General features: G+C 49.4%; 1 protein-coding gene and 1 long non-coding RNA gene across 7 annotated transcripts; one reads left to right on the top strand and one right to left on the bottom strand.

Annotated features, from left to right (window-relative positions):
* Nucleotides 1-834: 834 nt before the first annotated feature.
* Nucleotides 835-19889, bottom strand: LOC113596879 (uncharacterized). 4 transcript variants are annotated; one of them, XR_008298824.1, is made up of 5 exons: nt 19733-19871; nt 8095-8897; nt 7742-7890; nt 4938-5198; nt 835-1071 (listed from the first exon to the last, which is right to left on the bottom strand). It is a non-coding gene; the product is annotated as an uncharacterized LOC113596879 (long non-coding RNA). The 4 variants fall into 4 exon arrangements; XR_003417737.2 differs by lacking the exons at nt 835-1071; nt 4938-5198 and having other exon boundaries at nt 7588-7890; nt 8095-8314; nt 8766-8897; XR_008298823.1 differs by lacking the exons at nt 835-1071; nt 4938-5198 and having other exon boundaries at nt 7588-7890; nt 19750-19889.
* ZNF311 (zinc finger protein 311) lies at nt 2722-12866 on the top strand. 3 transcript variants are annotated; one of them, XM_027051859.2, is made up of 7 exons: nt 2723-3203; nt 3620-3903; nt 4191-4260; nt 7774-7850; nt 8191-8317; nt 8675-8779; nt 10260-12866. In XM_027051859.2, the coding sequence occupies exons 3-7, from the start codon at nt 4194-4196 to the stop codon at nt 11642-11644; spliced, it is 1761 nt and encodes a 586-aa protein (XP_026907660.1). In that variant the 5' UTR covers nt 2723-3203; nt 3620-3903; nt 4191-4193; the 3' UTR covers nt 11645-12866. The 3 variants fall into 3 exon arrangements, with proteins under 3 accessions (XP_053079294.1, XP_026907660.1, XP_053079293.1); XM_053223319.1 differs by lacking the exon at nt 3620-3903 and having other exon boundaries at nt 2722-3203; XM_053223318.1 differs by lacking the exon at nt 2723-3203 and having other exon boundaries at nt 3242-3903.
* Nucleotides 19890-20090: the final 201 nt, after the last annotated feature.

Genomic DNA, 20090 nt, shown 5'->3' with positions numbered 1-20090 from the left:
GCAACAACACATGTTGGCAAGGATGTGAAGAAAGAGGATCTCTTTTGCACTGCTGGTGGGGACACAAACTGGTGCAGCCACTCTGGAAAACAGTATGGAGGTTCCTCAAAAAACTAAAAATAGAACTACTCTATGACCTAGCATTACACTATTAGGTATTTATCCAAGGTATACAGGTGTGCTGTTTCAAAGGGACACATGCACCGCAATGTTTATAGCAGCACTATCGACAATAGCCAAAGTATGGAAGGAGCCCAAATGTCCATCAACTGATGATGGATAAAGAAGATGTGGTATATATGTACAACGGAGTATTATTAAGCAATCAAAAAGAATGAAATCCTGCCATTGGCAACTGCGTGGATGGAACTAGAGTGTATTATGCTAAGCGAAATTAGAGAAAGACAAATATCATATGAATTCACTCATATGAGGACTTTAAGACACAGAACAGATGAACACAAGGGAAGGGAAGCAAAAATAATATAAAAACAGGGAGGGGGACAAAACATAAGAGACTCTTAAATACAGAGAACAAACAGGGTTGCTGGAGGGGTTGTGGGAGGGGGGATGGGCTAAATGGGTAAGGGGCATTAAGGAAGACACTTGTTGGGATGAGCACTGGGTGTTATACACAGGGGATGAATCACTGAAATCTACTCCTGAATCCATTATTGCACTATATGCTAACTAACCTGGATGTAAATAATTAACTAATTAATTATGAAGAAAAAAAGAAGAGAAAAAAAACAATGCATTTGTAATGATATTCAAAAAGAGAGAACCAAAAAAAGTAGTTATCAATTGCTGCATAACAAAGTACCCCCAAAATTCAGTATCAAACATCAAATGTTCATTACCTCACACAGTTTCTGCAGATCAGGAATCTGAGAGCAGCTCAGCTGTTGGCTTTGAGTCTGTGACCTGGGCTGTAGTCATCTGATGGCTACACTGGGGGCTAGAGGATGCACTTCTAAACTCATTCAAATGGCTGTTGGCGGGGGTTTCATTTCCTCACCACGTGGGCCACTCCTCACAATGTGACAGCTGGCCTCCCTCAGAGTGAGTGATCTGAGAGAGAGGGAGAGAGAGATCAAGCTGGAAGCCACAGTCTCTTTTATAACTTAACAAAACATTAGAAGCAACATAACATCACTTCTGCCATATTCAACTGGTAACACAAACCAGTTCTGGTACAATAGGCACGGGAGCTACACAGGAAAAGAATCCTGGAAGGGTTCACTGATAGCCATTTCAAAGGATGGCCAACACATGGTCATGGCACCTAGGGCAAGCAACTATTTACTCTGAATACTAGCAGTTAAATTAAAAAGAAAGTATTTATTTTTATTCCTGTATGGTTATTTCAGAATAATCAAATCACCCTGAATTGATAGGCTAATGAGAGAAAATCCTTCTTTTTAAAGAAATTTCTGTTCATAAATGTGACAAGACCTCTGGACTTAGAAAAATCACAATTCTGCAACCCCTGATGAAATGGTTGATTTAGGCAAAGATCGGTAGGTGAAACCACCAAACGAAAGATTGGTAGGGAACTACACATGGACAGACACAACAATCAAGAGCTGCACTCAGTGAACAATCTTAGCATCACAGAGTGTGGAACAAGTCAGACTTTATACACCTCCCAATATAAAGCAAAAAGAAGTACATAGCCCCACCTAAAAATAATCCTTACCCATAAAAGTAAACCAAACTTGAACCAAACTTTTAGAGCTAACAGGAAATTCAAGGCTAGAGTAATAAATGAAGATACAAATAGACAAAACCAGCAGCATGTGAAACATTTAGGACAAATACCCAATTTGTTCAGGGGGCATGGAATAGAAAATGGAAGAAGGTACTATTCTAGATCTAAATTAAAAGAAAATTAAAAGAACCAAAAAAAAAAAAAAAAAAGCATGTAGACTTTGGATCTTGATTAAAAAATAAGCATGCTTTATGTATTTGGACAAGTTTAGCATGGACTCAGTATTTAGTGGAAACCAGGAACTTGTTAGGTGGGATAATGGCATTGTAGTTGTCAGAAAATGTCCATATTTTTTAAGAAATGCATTCTGAAAGAGAGGGAAACAAACCATAAGAGACTCTTAGCCACAGAAAACAAAGAGTTGACGGAGGGAGGTGGGGGATGGGCTAGATGGAGATGGGCATTAAGAAGGGCACTTGTGATGAGCACTGGGTGTGTATGTAAGTGATGAATCACTGAATTCTACTCCTGAAACCAATACTACACTGTATATTAACTAACTAGAATTTTAAAATTTGGGGGAGAAATGTATTCTGAAAAGCACAAAATTGAAAAAGCATCTTTGGGTTTTGCTTTAAAATATTTTTGCATGGAAAACGGCAGGGAAACAGGCCAAACCAGAATCCAAATGTTATTTATTGTTAAGTCTGAGTGACGAGCCCATTCGGGTTCATTAGCCTTCTCCCAACCTTCTCCCAACTTCCAACTAGGCTTAAATTTTCACAAGGAAGTTTTTAAGTTTTGAAAAAGGGCATTCCATTATTTATCTCGTGATTTGGGTTCCTAATTAAGTGACTTTTTCACCTATTTCTGTCTCCAAATTCCTGCGAAATCATCGCTGTGCGGACGCGCCGGCCACCGCCCAGGTCGCGGCCTCTGAATGCGCGTTGCTCGAGGACGCATGCGCGAGGGGCCCCGCGGGACTCGGAGCCGACTTCCCACCAGCGAGTGGCGCTTCCTAGAAAGTCGCCGGAAGTGGTTCCGGAGGACCAGAAAGCGGAGTTAGCGCAGGTGCCCGGGTCTCTGGGCGCCTGGAGACACCTGGGCGGGGAGAGTTGGTGCCTCCACCCCGCGCGGGGCGGGGACGCAGAGGCGGGCTTTCGAGCCGCCCCAGGGGCGGCCCCAGGGTTGCGGCCGGGTCGGCGAGTCTCTCCCACACACACCTGCCCCGCCCGCCCCGCCCCTGGCTCCTGTGGCCCCAGCCGCCCGGCGCTCGTCTTTGTCGCCCGCGCCCCTGCCTGTATTCGCTCTCTGATCCGCGGGCGCGGGTGTAGACGGGGATTCTGCGAGCACGGTGGGCAGAGCTCAGGTGTTAGCGGGGCACGTGGTGTGCGCATCCTAGACCGGCGCGTGGCGGCGGGATGAAGAGCTGCTGAGCAGGCGAAGACGCAGCGAGTGCGGCGTCGGGATCCGGGGAGCACAGGGCCCCGGGGTGTGTCTTCTCGGGATACCTTGGGAAGCTGGGGGGGGGGGGGGGGAGAGGGGGGCGGAGCGCCAGTGCAAAGGCCCTGCGGTGGGAGAGGGTGGACCTGGGAGGGGAGTCGTGGGACTGTGTAGACTACACCGCTTTGTGCGCCGCTGTGTATGAGTAAGGCGGACACTGGACACCAGGGGTTTTAGGCGGAGCGGAACTCAGCCGCCCAGGTTGTAGACAGGCCTCTCTGACTGCGGTACTGAGAAGAGACAGGCGGGAGACCCCGAGAGGCGATACGGACCAGGCGGGAAGGGAGGAAGCTGGATTCCCGGGCACGCGACATCCCCAGCTGACCTTCCCGTCCTGAACCCTCAGTGGCTCCCCCTCTTTGCGGTGTTCAGCTTCCTCCCTGTCCCTTGCCCTCGAATAAGCAGGGAAACAAGGTACGAGATGACAGCGAGGTCAGTGCTGCTGACAGGCCCCGAGTCCAGGGCAGGTTTTGACGCATGAAGCCCAATAGCAGCTGCCCTGGGGGTCCGCGGGGGCCTCTGGCGGGCACCACCAACACGTGTGTCCCAGAAGGCCGCTGGCGTCCCCCAGGCCACGTCAAACCGTGACGTCCGGGCAAGGCCAGAACTGACCGCGGGAGCCTCGCCCAGCCAGCGAACGACCTGGCCAGCGGTGGAAGACCACAGAAAGCCGGGGAAGGCTGCTGGGGGTGAGAAAAGGAGGGTCTGCAGCATGGGGGGGGGGGGGGGGGGAGAGGGAGTAAGGTTTTCTGCTGTGAAGTATTGCGTTTCCTGGATGGCCTGGCGACCACCTAAGCTTTCCAGTAACAGACAGTAATGGGATGCCCTTTCTGTCTCTCCTCAGGGACGAGTCCCTGAATTCCTCGCCCCTCTTGATATTTCTGGGAGTTGACGTCCACGGACAAAGCTTCATAGCTGGCCAGAGCTTTTTCCCCTCCCTCCTAACCTCCCGGAGTGTCTCTGTGCCTTGTGACAGGTGATGCTGTCAGACGGGAGTTCTGGACCACACCAGCGGGCCCCTGATGCCGAGCTCCTGCAGGAAGGAGGTGAGGCGCACAGGAGGCTGTGCCAGGGGCCCTGGCAGCTGAAACGGAACAGGGGCATGGTGGGTAGGGTGCTTCCTGGGGCCTGGAAATCTCCTTATTGAGCATTTATTGGAAGCCTTCTATTTTTTCTATACTAGGCTTGGATCAGTATTGAGAGAAACTAAATTATTCAGTTTCTGCCCTCATCTTAAATCAAATTTGGAAAAAATAATAAAAGACTCTACAAAGCCGGAGATGCCTGGGTGGCTCAGTCGGTTAAATGTCCAACTCTTGATTTCAGCTCAGGTCATGCGTGATCTCATGGTCTGTGGGATCAAGCCCTACATCGGGCTCTGTGCTGACAGTACTTTGGAGCCTGCTTGGGATTGACTCTTTCTCCCTCTCTCTCTGCCCCTCCCCTTCTGTCTCTGTCTCTCTCAAAATAAATAAACTTAAAAAAAAAGTTTTTTAAGGTACTTCAGAGCAGTTTATCAAGGAAATGGAATGCATTCAATCACTTGTTTTATGTACAACCTGACACATATGATAAATAGCATATATGTGTGCATAAAACTTAAATAATTCAGTAACTCCTACCCCACCCACCAGTTTTACCAACGTTTAAATTTTGAGTATATGTAATTTTACTTCTGTAACCTTTTTGGAACCCTGAGATTTTAAAGGTATAGAATGAGTACCTGGAAACAACTGGCCAAGAAGGAGCAAAGGTCTTGTCGTGAAGCTTTGGGAAAATGCGAGGCTGGGTTTAGAAATGCTCTTTGATGGGACATGTGCAGAGGAAGGTGGACAAGACTGTATAGACGTGGCTGCTGGAAGTAAACCCAGGGCCTGGCGTTTAGCAATTCTGGAGTCCTACAGGCAGACCCTGAATGGCACCGACCTTTGGACAGAGGACGAGGCACCAGGAACCTCAAAAGTAGGCTTTTAGTATTTATTGTCTACAGCGAAAAAAAAAGTATGTTATTGGCACTTCCAAAGGAGAAATCCTGACATTTCTACTGTATAAGGAATCATAAATGAATCAGTCTCATCCCAGATACTATCTGTGCCCAGCTTTAACAAATAGTTTTGTTATGGACTGAACGTGTCCCCTCAAAATGCACATGTCCCTGAATCCCTGTGTGATGATATTGAGAGGTGGGTGGGGCCTTGGGAAGAAATGAGGTTTAGATAAAGTCATAAGGATGGCAATGAAGAGAGTAGTGTCCTTATATGAGGAGGGGCCCAGAACTCTGTCTCTTCTATGTGAGAGGAGAGGGACAGAAGCCAGGAGGGGCCAACACCTGGATCTGAACGTCCAGCCTCCAGAACTGAGAGAAGTGAGCCAGCCAGCCTGGGGTATTTTGTTAGGGCAGCCTGAGCTGACCAAGGTAGTTTCATGTCGTGAGCACACAGCCTGTGTCCCAGATTCATTTTTAACTTGAGGGCAGAAACTGACCTTTCAAAATCTAAAGCTAAAAAATAAAGCCTAAGAATCACTGTGGTGACCAGGGACTGGGGAGGGAGAGACACAGGCAGGTTGTGTGATGCATAGAGAGTTTAAGTTTTGCAGGATGAAAAAGTTGTGGAGATGACTCACATTGTGTGTTTTCAACACTGCTGAACCATACACTTAAGAACGCTTAAGATGGTAAATTTTGTCACATATTCTGTGCCACAGTTCAAAAAACTTTGGGGGCACCTGGCTGGCCCAGTTGGTGCAGCACATGACTTGGACTCAGGGTCGTGAGTTCAAGCCTCCCATGGGGCACGGAATCTACTTTAAAAAAAAAAATAGCATGATGAACACTTTTTTAAAAGAAGAACCATTATGACTTAATGACTATCCCAATCTGTGAAGAAGATAGTCAAAATCCAACGGGGACGTTTCTGGAGGGGACTTTGGGCCAAACAGGGCTGTGCTTCGTCAAAACTCAGCCAATGGTACACTTACGACTTGTGTATGTATGTGTATATAAATGTGTATGTAAGTTTACTCAAAAACAAGAATGTAAACACATACTGAACCCCAGTTAATGATACATGGGAGAAAGTGTTTTGGGGTAAAGTTGCTCATGTCTTCATTACTTTGAAACTCAGCAAAGACGAGTGGATTAGTAGAGACAGGGCTAGTTAGACAGACAGAGGTTTATTGCAAACATTAATTGTGGAACATGAGTGGGGAGTATGTGGATGTTTACCAAACAGTTCTTTCAGCTTTTCTGTATATTTGAAAACATTCACAAGAAAATGTGGATTGAGGGGCACCTGGGTGGCTCAGTCGATTAAGTGTCTGACTCCAGCTCAGGTCATGATCTCACAGGTCATGGGTTTGAGCCCCAAGTCGGACTCTGTGCTGACAGCTCAGAGCCTAGAGCCTGCTTCAGATCCTCTCTGCCCCTCCCCCATTCACGTCCAATCTCTCTGTCTCTCAAAAATAAACATTAAAAAAAAGAAGAAAATAAATAAAATGTGGATTGAACAAAAAACCGAGCTGGGAGGTTACATTTTTGATGTCATGAGGATTCTTGCAGAGCAGACCTGCCTCTGCTGTGAGCCCAATGGGTGTGGGACCATGTGCGACCAACAGTCACAGAATGTGTGGGCTTGTAGGTGAGACATGGAACAAGAGAGCAGGACCCATGAGGACTGAGACACAGCCCAGGTCTAAACCAAAGAACAATGTTCTTGGGAAATTTCTCTGGGAAGAAACCAGTTTGCTCCTAAATTGAAGTTTTGGTAAAATTGGAATGAAATTTGGGGGACCTAAGTCCACAGGGTGATCCTAGAGTCTTAGCAGTTGGTGACCAATCTCCCTGGTATCTTCTGAAAGAGACTGCTCAGACTTGGATTGGGGATGTGTTGAAGAACTTTCTAGAAAGGTTAGTCACTGCAAACACAAGCTAAGGAAAGGTGGAGCTGGTCCCTGAGGAGTGAATTAGGGCTCCCTAGCCAGCTATGTGGGCCGGCCGAGGTGGAGGGCCGAAGTGCCCTACGGGCTGCCTCAGACACCTGGATACCACATGCTGCATATGCTGCGTGCACTGCAGCACGGTGAGGGGATGGTGGCTCCGTGCCAGGAGCTAACGGGAGACTCAGAGTCGGGACACGTGCTGCTTCTCTAATAAGAACAAGGGAAAATGGTCCGAGGTAGGCCAGCTAGTAAGTTACCTAAAGGAACAAGCTGTGGGCCAATCCCCATCCATCCCCATCCCTAGTCCTTCTGGAGGAAGTGACCTCAACACTCAGATCCTGGAAGAAGGCCATCGAACCAGCCAGGAGTCAGTGATGTGGGCTTGGGGACAGGCGAGGTTATTCTAGGATGAACAGCGACCACAGAAAACCACGTTGTAGGTGAGGGAGAGCAAGCATTTACCGTCAGCATGGCTGTGTGCCATGGCCTGCTGCCCAAACTGGAAACAGGCTGGAGAAATGAGGGGAAGGTGTGGTCTGAGACTTGCACGTTAGGGAAGAGGAGGAAAGCACAGGGTCTTGTCAATACCGTGCCAGGTTGACTCATTTCTCTTCCCTCAGCCCTGCGGGCTCCTCAGCATCCTGCCTTTGCCAACGACGGAAGCCACGGAGACCGGCCAGGAGCAAATACCACACCGGTGAGTGGGGCCCAGGCAAGCTGAGGCCCCTCCATCCTTCCTGGAAATACAGCACCACGTCCTGAATACGGCCTCATTTTCACTCGCTCCCTGACCCCCCCCGCCCAATCCAGGCATTCCACTCACAAGGAACATTTTGTTGGATGCCACACCATTCGTGGATTGTTCCCGGTCATGATTTTCGCTGCGCACAGCCTATGCCCCCTTCCACCGCAACCCCAAATATATGTGGAACAGTAACCACCTTTCATTTCTAGAAACCTCCTGAGAATCCCTTCTTCTGTGTCTGTTTCCTGGGGACTGGGGTTTCCTCCGGGTCAGCGGGAGCATATCCTTGCAGGACGTGGTGACGTTTGAGGATGTGGCCGTGTGCTTCAGTAGCGGAGAGTGGCAGTGTCTGACCCGCGCCCAGAGGCACCTGTACACTGACGTGATGCTGGAGAACTATGGCAACATGCTGTCGGCTGGTGAGGACACCCCGTGCTTGGCGTAGTCCTTTCTCCTGTCCTTACTCTTTGCTTGCTGTCTATTGACGGCTCCGGGCCTCCCAGTGAAAGTCAGAGCCCTCACTCTTGCCTCGCAGCCACAACGGGGAAAATACAACCAAGTGACTGCTTCCGGGGGTCTCCTCCTCTGCCCTTCTGAGCGTGACCTTTCTGAGGTCATCCCTACATGCTTGCTTACACCTTGGCAGACCCCCCCAAGTACACCCTTTTCTCCCCCCTGCTCACACTCTCCTCTGCAGTGTGAGCAGAAGGGTCAAGGCCGGGTGTTGGGACAGAGGTGATCTGCTATGCACACTGACTTCCCTTCTCCACGAGCAGGCCTTGCCTGCCCTAAGCCACCCCTCATCTCCCATCTGGAGCAAGGGGCCGTGCCCTGCGCTGAGGACCTGCAGGACTGGGGGTTCCTGACCTGCTCCTTCCCAGGTGAGTGACGGGGAAGCTCCAGTCACCAGCCGTGTGCCGTGTGACAGCTGGTTCTAGTATGTTCTTAGTGCTGCGTCATCCATCCTCACCGTCCTGGAGGAAGTCCACTTAGAAAACCCTAATGGAGAGAAAACAAACAGCAGCAAATCGGACAATTATCCTGTCATTAATTGCTTCTGTGCACCCTAACAGGCCCCTTTGCAGTGTGGTCCTCTGAAAGGCTCCAAGAATTCGTCTCCCTTCTGTGGATCAGTTACTCCAGTGCCCAGAAAGCCTCCAGCTTTCCTTCAGGACCTTCCCTGTGTTGGGCTTCTGACCCTTCCTTTCCCTGTCCCCCTCACGCTTCAGCTCTGAGCCCTGAGGTGGATGCACACAGCGCTCACCTGGGTGGTCTGGCCACAGACACATGCAACACCTCCCTTAGGTGTTGTGGCCAGGATTTCAGCCCAGGTGCTCCCACTCCAGAGCTGCAGGCTTTACCCCCGTCTGTCTGGTTTACTGTGGAGCACCCCCGGACTATTTTATGCGGCGCAGTGGTGTGATAAAACCTTATTTTCTGAAAGAAGATTTTGGAAGCAGAGTAGAACACAGATGGTGGGGCTGCAGTGAGCAACCCGGAATGACCTGATGACCCAGCACTAGAAGTAGAGGGCACAGGTCAGGGCGGGGGTCATGGGAAGACTGACAGCAGGAAGAGTTAACCCCTGCCGGCTTCTGTAAACACACACCTACTATCGTACTACTCATACTACTGGTACTACTTGGGCATGTCAGCCCCCTGTGGGTCTGCCTGCCTCTGTCCCTCCGCCCCTCCCTCCCTGGCCCACTTTCCTTCCCAGTGGCTCAGTCCATGTGCCCACGCCTTCCCTCCCCTGAGCGGCTGGGGCTCGGGATAGAAGTGCGAGCCCAGAGGCCAGGGAGGAGTCCAGGGAGCGCAGGCCCGCAGTCCAGGGAGCGCTAGCCCAGAGTCCAGGGAGGAATCCAGGGAGCCGGGCCCAGACGCAAGGGAGGAGTCCAAGGAGCACGGTCCGGAGTCCAGAGAGCAGGCCAGGAGTCCAGGGAGAGCGGGCCCGGAGTCCAGGGAGGAGTCCAGGGAGCACGAGCCCGGAGTCCAGGGAGCGGGGGTCCGGCTTGGGTCGGCGCCGGCCCAGAACCCCCCCCCCCGCCCCCCCCCGCCCTACCCCGGCAGCAGTCATACCGCAGACAGGCCCCACGGGGGTAACTTGTACAATGTCCGGGAGGGACAGGGTCGAAGGCTGCGTCTCCTGCCTGAGGTGGGCAAGCGTTTGGACTTGCCACTCGCTTCTCTGGAGAGTCTGGGGAGCGAGCAGGTGTGCAAGGATCTTCATCAGGTTTATTCAGTGTGAACAGCGCGGTACTTGGGAACTTGCCACTACCGAACCCGCCCCAGCCCGTGGCGGTCAGATCACCCGGTCCTGACCCGGCTCCACTCGCCCCGGTGTTTGCTTCCTCTTTTCAGTGTCGGCGGACCACACGCGGCCTGAGAACGGGGACCGCCGCGGGCCGGAGGCGAAGCGTGTCCTGGAGCGCGGAGGGGTCTGGGTCCCGGAGCCTGGGTCCCCGAGGAGGTCGCCGGGAGCGGACGGGGGGACTGGCCGGCCCGCAGCGCGCAGCGCCCGCCCAGCCCAGGGGCCCCGGCCGTGCGCCCAGTGCGGGAAGAGCTTCCGCGGCCGCTCGGACCTCGTCCTGCACCAGCGCGTGCACTCCGGGGAGAGGCCGCACGCGTGCGCCCAGTGCGGGAAGGCCTTCAGGACCGGCGGACAGCTGGCGGCGCACCTGCTCACTCACACCGGCCAGAAGCCTTTCGGCTGCGCGCAGTGTGGGAAGGCCTTCGGCAGCAGGGCGGCCGCGTGCCGGCACAGGAGGGAGCACGGCGGGGACAGGCCGCACGCGTGCGCGCAGTGCGGGAAGGCCTTCGGCAGCAGGGGCCGCCTGCGCCGGCACGGGCTGGTCCACAGCGCGGAGCGGCCGCACCGGTGCGGCGTGTGCGGGAAGGCCTTCGGCCTCAAGCACTGCCTGACCGCGCACGGCCGGACCCACACCGGGGAGAGGCCGTTCGGCTGCGCGCAGTGCGGCCGCGCCTTCCGCGGGAGCTCCGACCTGGCCAAGCACGCGCGCGTGCACTCAGCTGAGCGCCCGTATACATGCGGCCAGTGCGGCCGGGCCTTCCGCCGCCGCTCGGACCTCCGCAAGCACGCGGGGGTGCACGCGCGCGCGGGGCCGGCCGGGTCCCGGGGGACCCCCGCCCCGGAGAAGCCCTTCCGGTGCGGCGAGTGCGGCAGGGCCTTCCGGCACGAGTGCCGGCGCCGCGCCCACGAGCGGGGACACCGCGGGGACAGGCCGTACCCGTGCGGCCTGTGCGGAAAGGCCTTCCAGGACCGGCACTGCCTCACCGTGCACCAGCGGGTCCACACCGGGGAGAAGCCGTTCGCCTGCCCCCAGTGCGGGAAGGCCTTCAGCGGCAAGTCCAACCTGACCGCCCACCAGCGGGTCCACACCGGGGAGAAGCCGTTCGCCTGCGACGTGTGCGGGAAGGCGTTCCCCCAGAGCTCCGTGCTCACCCAGCACAGGCGGATCCACACGGGCGAGAGGCCCTACCCCTGCAGCCAGTGCGGCCTAGCTTTCCGCCAGCGCGCGGCCCTGCTCGGGCACCAGCGCGTCCACACCGGCGAGAGGCCCTACGAGTGCGAGCAGTGTGGGAAAGCGTTCCGGGTGAGCGCCAATCTGACCGGACACAAGAGAAGAATCCACCCGGCGCGCGGAACCCACGAGCTGGACGGCACTTTGGGGGCAGCCCTCGCCCCAGGATCGGCCTCGCACACCCTGTCGGTCGTCGGGGACTGACCACCAGCACCCGGGGTTCCGCACACTGGTGCCTCCCGGTTCTCGGGCCCCTCCCTGACTGGGATCCCCAGAGCCCGTCCTGACCCGGCTGCTCAGGGACTCACTTCCAGGGCGTTGCCCAGTAGCCCAAGGCTTTGCCGCCTCGACTCACTTAACCACAGAACTGCCCTGTGGGATGAGGAAGCGAAGGCATGAAAAGAGGACACTCGATCAGGATCACTTCACCGGGCGGTTCCGCACCAACGCCCCCCCCCCCACCCCTCCACGCTCAGACTCGCCCTCATCACGTCTTAGTTGCGAAGCCACAACTCAGCTCAGCACCCACCGTGTTCTACCTGATGAAACACTGACCATTTTTTAGCAAGGTTTTTCTGTGTTGTTTTAACTTAAGGGCCGAATGGTACTTCCCATGTGGGGTCAGGATGGCAAAGGAAGGCAGATTTAGAAATGTGACGTAAGCAGGATGCACTGCTCAAGTAACAGTTTACATGGGAAAGAGCACAAAGCCCATCTCACTTTCCTATAAATACATCAAGATGTCAACGTGTTCATTTCTTAAAGATTTGCTATATTTATTTGTGATGGATGAAATGCTCTTTCAAGTGTCTTAGAAATTTGTGGCTATTTTTTCACATTTTTCAATATCTCTTTATACTTTTACCCTTCAAATGTCACAAGTACTTTCTACAAACAGAATTAAGACCCACGGTGAATAAGGCTGTCAGAGACTGAAAATCCTAAGATGCTCAGGTCAACATAATTAGCATAATGACCATAACTGAGAATTAAATGTAGTTCTAAGTTCCTCAGCTCCTGGGGCAGGCGGGGGGAGGGGACAAGATGAGCAATGGGCTATCCAACATTTCTCAAAGGTGTTTTACACGTTAAAGTTTTTCAAGTGTATTTTTGAGAGAGACAGCATGAGTGGGGGAGGGGCAGGGGGCGAGGGAGACATAATCCCAAGCAGGCTCTGCACTGTCAGCACAGAGCCCAATGTGGGGCTCGAACCCATGAAACCGTGAGATCATGACCTGAGCCGAAACCAAGAGTCCGACACCTAGGTGACTGAGCCACCTAGGCACCCCTAAGTTTTTTAAAATAATGACTTTAGGAAAGGCTGGCTAGGGGTGGCTTTTTTAATTAAAGACTTCTCAGTTTATGATATGCTAATATCTTTTCTAAACCTTGAAAGAACAATAAAAAAATTGCTTTCCAAAACTGACCACAGTCCTGTTTGAAGCATCTTAGTGGGCTCCTGTATCACAGAAAACGTTTTGGGAAATGGTTACAGGTTATCTAATACTGAAGGACAAAGTGTCCAAGAGATGCAATTTTCTAGTAACAATATGGTTTATCTTTAAAAAGGATGGATTGAAACATTGTTCCTTAGGCTCAGTTTCTACAAAAAAGTTCTTTTTATTTATGTGGCCATTTCTTACATAGTTTATTAGTGAAAGCCAAGATGAAAACATTAAAGACATAACTCAATGACATTGTCTCTATGGAGGAGAAAATTCTGGATACGTGGCTTCTGGGTGAGAAAACATGACCTAAGGACAGAATTCACGGTATGTCTGGAGCACTGGCAGTGGTTTTCCGATAATTTTTTGAGTCTGAGGACCGTTTGTTTGATGGTCAACAAATACCAGCAGCACTCTTCCCCACATGTGCACACATGTTGTACTTTAATGCTCGATGGCAAAATATCATGCTTTCCTGGAAAATCTGAGGTTTTGTTTTTCACAGCAGGTACCTGCTCTTGGAAAATGCATATACATGTTCATAACATTTATTTCTGCACCCACACGCTACGGTGTATATTGGGATTTGGGGCTCAAAGTCCTCAGCCCAACTTGAGAACCTGACGGGGCAATCCTTCATCTCCCTTCTCCAATGAGTTTTAACAGAATCTGGCAACAGGACAAATCCCGTTTAAGTTCTGGACCGTCCTCGAGCGTGGACGTTTTGTGTTGTTGACTGGAGAGCTACATTTCAGACACCAGTTAACCACAGGGCATGGCCAGCCTGACAATCTGTTGTGAGAATTCAGAGGACTCTGTATTGATGAGCCCAAATAGAAGCCTTCTAGACTCACCCTCACCCATCCATCTTCAACATGACTATGTTTTCCTAGAATTCCGCTACGATCCTGACACCTGCTGGAAAGACTCTCAGTCCTGCAGTGAGAAGCTCCCATTACTGGCTTAAACTCCAGGAATCTCCTGGTGTTTCCTGAGCATTAAAATGAATATAGTGAAGAAACACTGAAGAAAGTTCAGATATTTTACCTTTGGGAAAAGTCTGTACATTTAAAAGAGGTCTGCCATAAGGTAGTAGGTTTGGCCTGAATGACGTGGAAGGAATTCAAAGGTGAGCAGCATAGTTGAATAACAAAACATGTTAGTGTTAAAACCCTAAGATTCTTGTAACTAATTCTGAGGAGTTACCAAAACTAGAGTTATTGATTTAGTTATAATTTACTTAAAAACTCACCAGGTAATAGTTTTTTAACCTAATTACATTCTAAATGCAAAATCTGAGAAAAATTTCACACTAAACATTGATATAACGAGATTGTTTTCACTTGACCTTCACAAAGGAAGTAGAGAATGCCCACTTCACTCATTTTTCAAAAGGAGTAAGATACAGGTTTCAGATTTAAAATCACCCATGTACAGAAATGTCTTTCTCTTTCTTTTTTTTTTTTTTTTTTTTAGAGAGAGTGAGAATCTTAAACAGGTTCCACATTGACATGGGGCTCATTCCCACAACCCTGGGACCACGACCTGAGTGAAAATCAAGAGTCAGATGTTCAGTCAACTGAGCGTACTCCCAGGCACCCCCTTTCTGTAGCTTCTACGTGTGGGTGCAGTTCGATGCCCTGGGATCATTACAGAGCAATATTAACCCACTTCTCACAAGATACTCTTTCAAAATTTTCAAGACAAATCAAACGCTTCTTTTTCCACCAGACAAAATACCTGAAATTTCTTTAGTGGTTTCTCACGAAGTTTATTTTTAAATGTTCAAGAAACCTCAAAAGATTCCTGGAGTTCAAGCCGGGAAGCGGGGTTTCTCACTGCGGGACTGAGAGTCAGCAAAGGATCTTTCAAGCAGGTGGCAGGACCCTAGCAGAATTCTAGGAAGACACAGTCACGCTGAAGAGGGGTTTGGGAGGGTTAGGGTCTGGAAGTCTTAGCCTCCCCTTCTCTTCCATTGGTCGACTGCCTATCCTTACACCAATGCCAAACTGGTTAATTACCACAGCTTTATAGTATCTTTTCATCTGGTAGACGAAGTCCTATTTCTTTTTCTTCAAGACTGATTTGACTGTTCTTGGCCAAGACTATACTTGTTCATGCATTGGAAGACTCGGTGTTATTAAAATGTCAGTTCCCAAAATTGATCAATACATTCACTGCAACCTAAATAAAAATCCCAAGAGTGCATTTTTGTGGAAAATGGCAAACTGATTCTATAATTTATATTGCAATGTAATTCTTAGCCAAGAATTTGCCTTATGAAAGGCCAATTTTTATCCTTTTACGAGTAAATTTTGGATAATATTTGTATACCCTCAGGTCAAGAAAAGATTTCTCAAACAAGACACCAAAAAGGTTACTTTTAAAGAAAAATTTCTGATAAATTCAACTAGATTAAAATGAATTTCTTTCATCAAATTCACCATAAAGAAAACGGAAGTACAATTTTCTCATGAATTGAAAAAACATTTTGAACTCACATACTTGGGCAAATAATTGTCATCCAAAATATTTTAGGGTTAGTCACATGAACTGCCATATTTAGAGGTTGAATAGTGGCAGTTTAATATGGTTTGACCTTATATAAAAACTCCTTTAAATCAATAAGCAAAAGACAACCTCAAAACAGGCAGAAGGCACGAAGAAGTATTTCACAGGAAACAGAGTGATGACCACACACAAAGGGTGTACAGTCTCGTAACCAGGGACTCTGAGCACAGTGACGGCTGTGAGACTCCGCTAGGTTGAGAAAGATAAAACGGACCTGACCAAGTTTTGGCAAGGACGCGGAGTTGTGGTACTCACTGGCCGCGCTGAAAACTGATGCAGGCACACTGGGAAACAAGCAGGCTCTCCTGTAAAGCTGAACCAGGCCCTACAACTCTGTGGTTCCATTCCTAGGAATGCCCCCTGAGAGGGTCCTGCGCGTACGCACCGAGAGCCACGTGCAAGGATCTTCACAGCACATCTGCTCATAGTAGCAAAACCCCAGGAGCAACCCAGTGTTCACCAACAGTAAGTAGGAAAACAAACGTTGCCAGATTTAAATAATGAGTATGTCACAGAGGTGAACGTGCCCACGAACATGGGTAGAAAGCGGACGTTCTTGTTGAACGGGAAAGGCAAGTCCCATAAGACAACATGCAGTTTGGTACCATTTTCACAAGGTTCAAAAACAAAATAATACTCTGATTAGTGATCTATTCATAAGTGTAGATTATTTGTTTAAGTAAAGGAATGATAAGGAGTCAGTGACAAAAGGAATCAGTGATAGGGTAAGAGAGAGGTTCATAGTTGATGTGAACATCTTAGTAATGTTCTAGCCCGGGCCGGTCCGACAGAGACAATGTGCCAGATCTGTGCTCACATTCCTAAAACTTACAGTTGAGAAATAAATTCACAAAGCCAAGTTGTCCCAAACATACTTAAAAGTTTTCCAATAACAGAATGCAGAATTGTCTTTTAAATTTAACTTTTAAATAGTTAGAATTAAAAATTCAGTTCCTCAGTCACACTAGCCACATTTGAAGTGCTCCATAGCCATAGGTGGCCAGTTGATACTGTGTTGGATGGTACAATTCTAGATTTTGAGTGACAAGTTCAAAAGTGCTCATTTTAATATTGCACTTCAAAATGTTTATACTTGGATATCTTTTGTAATGTATAAAATATAATAAAAAGAAAGCAAAAAAACCTAGAGGAGCAGTCTGGGGATCCCAGTTAGTAGAAGTTCCAAAAGAACAATAAAAACAGACAGGAAATTATCAACATAATCACGTAAGAAAATTAGTTCCTAGAGAGAAAGCCCTGCCTAGCACACAATTCAATGAACGGCAAAACATCTACACCAAACACACCAATGAGAAATCACAAAATCCTGTGCATAAAAGAAAGACTTCCAGAGTTTTCAGGCAGGAAAAAAAAAAAGTCAAATACAAAGGAGAAGAAAATAAATTAGCTGGGGAATAAACAAGAATAGCACTTGAAGACAAACAATAGAGCAATGCCTTCAAAATCCTAATGGAACATGTTTTTAACTTCAGTTTCTATACTCAAAGGATTAACCCACTAGGAGGTAAAATAGGTATCTTAAAGACAGGAAAGGTCTCAGAAACTTTACCTCACATGCTTATTTTATCATACACTCCACCCAAACAAATCAATAAAATAAATCAATCAATCAAATAAATAAATATCCAAAAAGCAAACTTGCAAAAGGAAGCAGCCAAGGCAAACCACTGACCCCGGCAGCAGCCGATCCAGATCAGCGAGGCAGAGAAGGCTGAGAGAAAGATCTCCAGGAAAAAATAATAACTGATTCATTGGCTACTTGGGAAAGAGTATTTAGGAGTGTCACTGTTATTTTGAAGAATTAGGGGGAAATATCCAATAGTGGCAGGAAACGAATCAAGTGAAAACATAAGGTAACTAACAAATCCAGCATGATCAAATTGCACGAGATGGCAAATATCAGGTATCTCATCAATGGCATCATCATTTCATACCTGTTTCAGTAGGAGAAAGTGCACAGTACAGAGAGGAAGGAAGACAGAAATCAGCTGTGGGATAGGTGCACAAATTCCAAAGCAGGAAGAAAAGACCAGTGTTTAAAAGGACAAGGATGGAAACAGCAATAGGAGGATGATGACTGTTTGGCTGACCCGTGATGTACTCCTCACATCTGGGTCCTTTTGCAGAACTGTAATCCCTGGATGTGAACTGCAGCTTGTACTTATGTGGTACAATCTAAACACTACCATGTAAAAGTGAAAGCACTAATTTCTCTTTTCTCTGCCGGTTGACATGCATCTGTCAAGTCTGATAAAGACACAGATTAGCCTGTCGGAGCATCAAGGGTGCTGGCGGGGCACAAGAGATGTAAGAGATGTAAGCTGGGCAAAACTCTACCTCCACTCTCTCAGGACCCTTACCTGGCCCGACATAGGGCAGGAACAAGACAAAAACACACAAACTGACCTCATGTAAGTTTTACACAACACATGAACCCTCCTAAGGAAACGAATATCAAACCAGTGGCAAAACTGAAATGCCTTTACATTAGGTTGAACAGAGAAGCAATTGTGGAAAGGAAACTAAAATAGGTGAGGCTAAAGGAAAAATTATTTTAAGGAGGTCTGTGCAGAATTCTCTCAACTTCAGCCTCCTGCCCTCCATGATAAGAATGCTACTTTTGTGTTGGGATAGAAGGTGGACATCTTCCACATACGGGTTTTATCTCCTTTCCAGAAGAAAAAAGAGAGGGTCAGAAGACCCTTCTTGCAGCTGTATTTGTAAGTGCCTTTAGCTCAAAATAATTCTTATGGCAAAGAATTATTCTACCACCCTACAGAGGCAAAGGACATTTTATTTCTCACCGTAACAGCAAGAGCCAGGCTCTCAGCCTCTACACATTCCTCAAGCACCAGCTCCCACAGGGGTGACTCAGATGGGCTGAGATGAATGCCTGCACACACAGTGGGTAGCCACCCTGAGCACAGGGAGCTCAGTATGAACGTCTATCCTTTGCACCAGATGGAGACACTATCTCTATCTTCCCAGGCCGTTCTTTATATGAGTATCCTTGAAAGACAGTCCAGGAGAAAGGGCAGTTACTGCTCTGGGGGATAATAAGAAGTATATAGTTGGTCTTTGTCCCCATTTCCTGACATAGCTCCTAAGTCCCTTGGAATTTCCTGGGTGCCAGGAGCCTCTTTTGTTCTAACATGGCCGTGTTGGTAGGTTTCAGAATGGGACTAGTCGCTAGAAAGACCAAGCCATAGTTAGAAGCCTAGAACTTTCAGCCCCAACCCCCATCCCCAAGCTTTCCGGGAGGGGAGAGGGGCTAGGGATTATAATCCATCATCCCTACATGATGAAACCTTCATAAAAACTCCTAAATGACAGAATTAGGAGCGCTTCCCAGCTGATGAAGGCCTGGAGGTGCTGGGAAGTGCCCCACCTGGCGAGGGCAGGGCAGCTCCGGATCCCCCCACCCCGTGCCCACCTTGCCCTGTGCATCTCTTCCACTTGGCTGTTTCTGACTTATAGTTGTTTATAATAAACCAGTAAATGAAAGTCAGATGTGGGCCTGAGTTCTGAGCCATTTGGGCAAATTATCAAACCTGAGGAGGGAGTCTCGGGAACCCCTGATTTGTGGCTGGTCAGTCAGCTAGAAGGGAGGTCTGGGACCTGCAAATGGCATCTAAAGCAGGGTACAGTCCTGTGGGCCTTATGGGTGTCTGCAGAAAATCGGAGAATTGGTTGCTGGGGAGTGAAATCGGTACAGATACAATGCACGCAGAAACGGAGAGTCTGGTGAACAGTGTGGTGTGTGTCCTTCCATCCAGCCTGAGCCCCTGCTATTCTCTAACTTCTCTGTTGTCCTAAATCCAGAACTTCAAAGTCCACATGCGAACTCTCTTTTTAGGTAGTCATGTTACCATATTTTCATAATAACTTATGTAATGCTTGTGAACCCCACTGGACTCTAAGCTTCATCGTGGAGGCGGAGGTTCTCTGAGCTCTTCTCCATATCCCCTCCCTAATACTAACCCTGTAGCTGATAGGAGGCAGAGGGAGGCCAGAGAAGGCATCCAGGAGAAGACAGCTTCCACACTAAGGACTAGAAGATGAAAAAGAGGCCTGTGTGCATAAGATCTGCTCAGAGCAGGGAGCCCCCAAGCGGCGGCGACGTGCGGCGCAGCTGAGCAGAAGCAGAAAAGCACGCAGAGGGGAGGGGATCGCCTCTAGAAGTAGCACTCGGCGCTGGATGGCACCCGCCGCAGGGGGGCACTCGGCGATGGGGGCACCCGGCGCTGGGACACACCTGTCGCTGGATCGCACCTGGCGCTGGCGGGTGTGTCCGCAGTCATGGGACCAGTACCCCCTCCGCGGGGGGTCTCTTGTCGGATCTGCACAGGGTTCCAGACACGAGACAGGCCGCTGCCGGGGCCTCAGGAAGATCCGGGGCCATTCTGGACACATCTTATTCCTTCACTGGCGTCGGAGGATGTGCCTCGAGGTACAAAGGGATGCCGGAGTCTGTCGTACGGTCCTTCGTTCGTACTGAGGACCGCGAGAACAAAAGCACCTCCTGGCCGCGCCGCGGCTGTATCCGGAGTAAACACGAGTCAAAGGAGGAGAAAAAGGGGCCTGACTCAGGATGTGGAAACGGTCCACACTGC

Source organism: Acinonyx jubatus, chromosome B2 (genome assembly GCF_027475565.1).
Source record: "Acinonyx jubatus isolate Ajub_Pintada_27869175 chromosome B2, VMU_Ajub_asm_v1.0, whole genome shotgun sequence".
In the NCBI taxonomy this organism is placed as follows: domain Eukaryota; kingdom Metazoa; phylum Chordata; class Mammalia; order Carnivora; family Felidae; genus Acinonyx; species Acinonyx jubatus.
This window is presented reverse-complemented; position numbering and strand designations above follow the sequence as displayed.

Bases quoted from the DNA above. Each gene is read 5' to 3' on its own strand.
- ZNF311 (XM_053223319.1), top strand. From the start codon at position 4,194: ATGCTGTCAGACGGGAGTTCTGGACCACACCAGCGGGCCCCTGATGCC. The intron at 4,261-7,773 runs GTGAGGCGCACA...CTCTTCCCTCAG, and splicing joins CGAGCTCCTGCAGGAAGGAG to CCCTGCGGGCTCCTCAGCAT. The intron at 7,851-8,190 runs GTGAGTGGGGCC...ATATCCTTGCAG, and splicing joins CAGGAGCAAATACCACACCG to GACGTGGTGACGTTTGAGGA.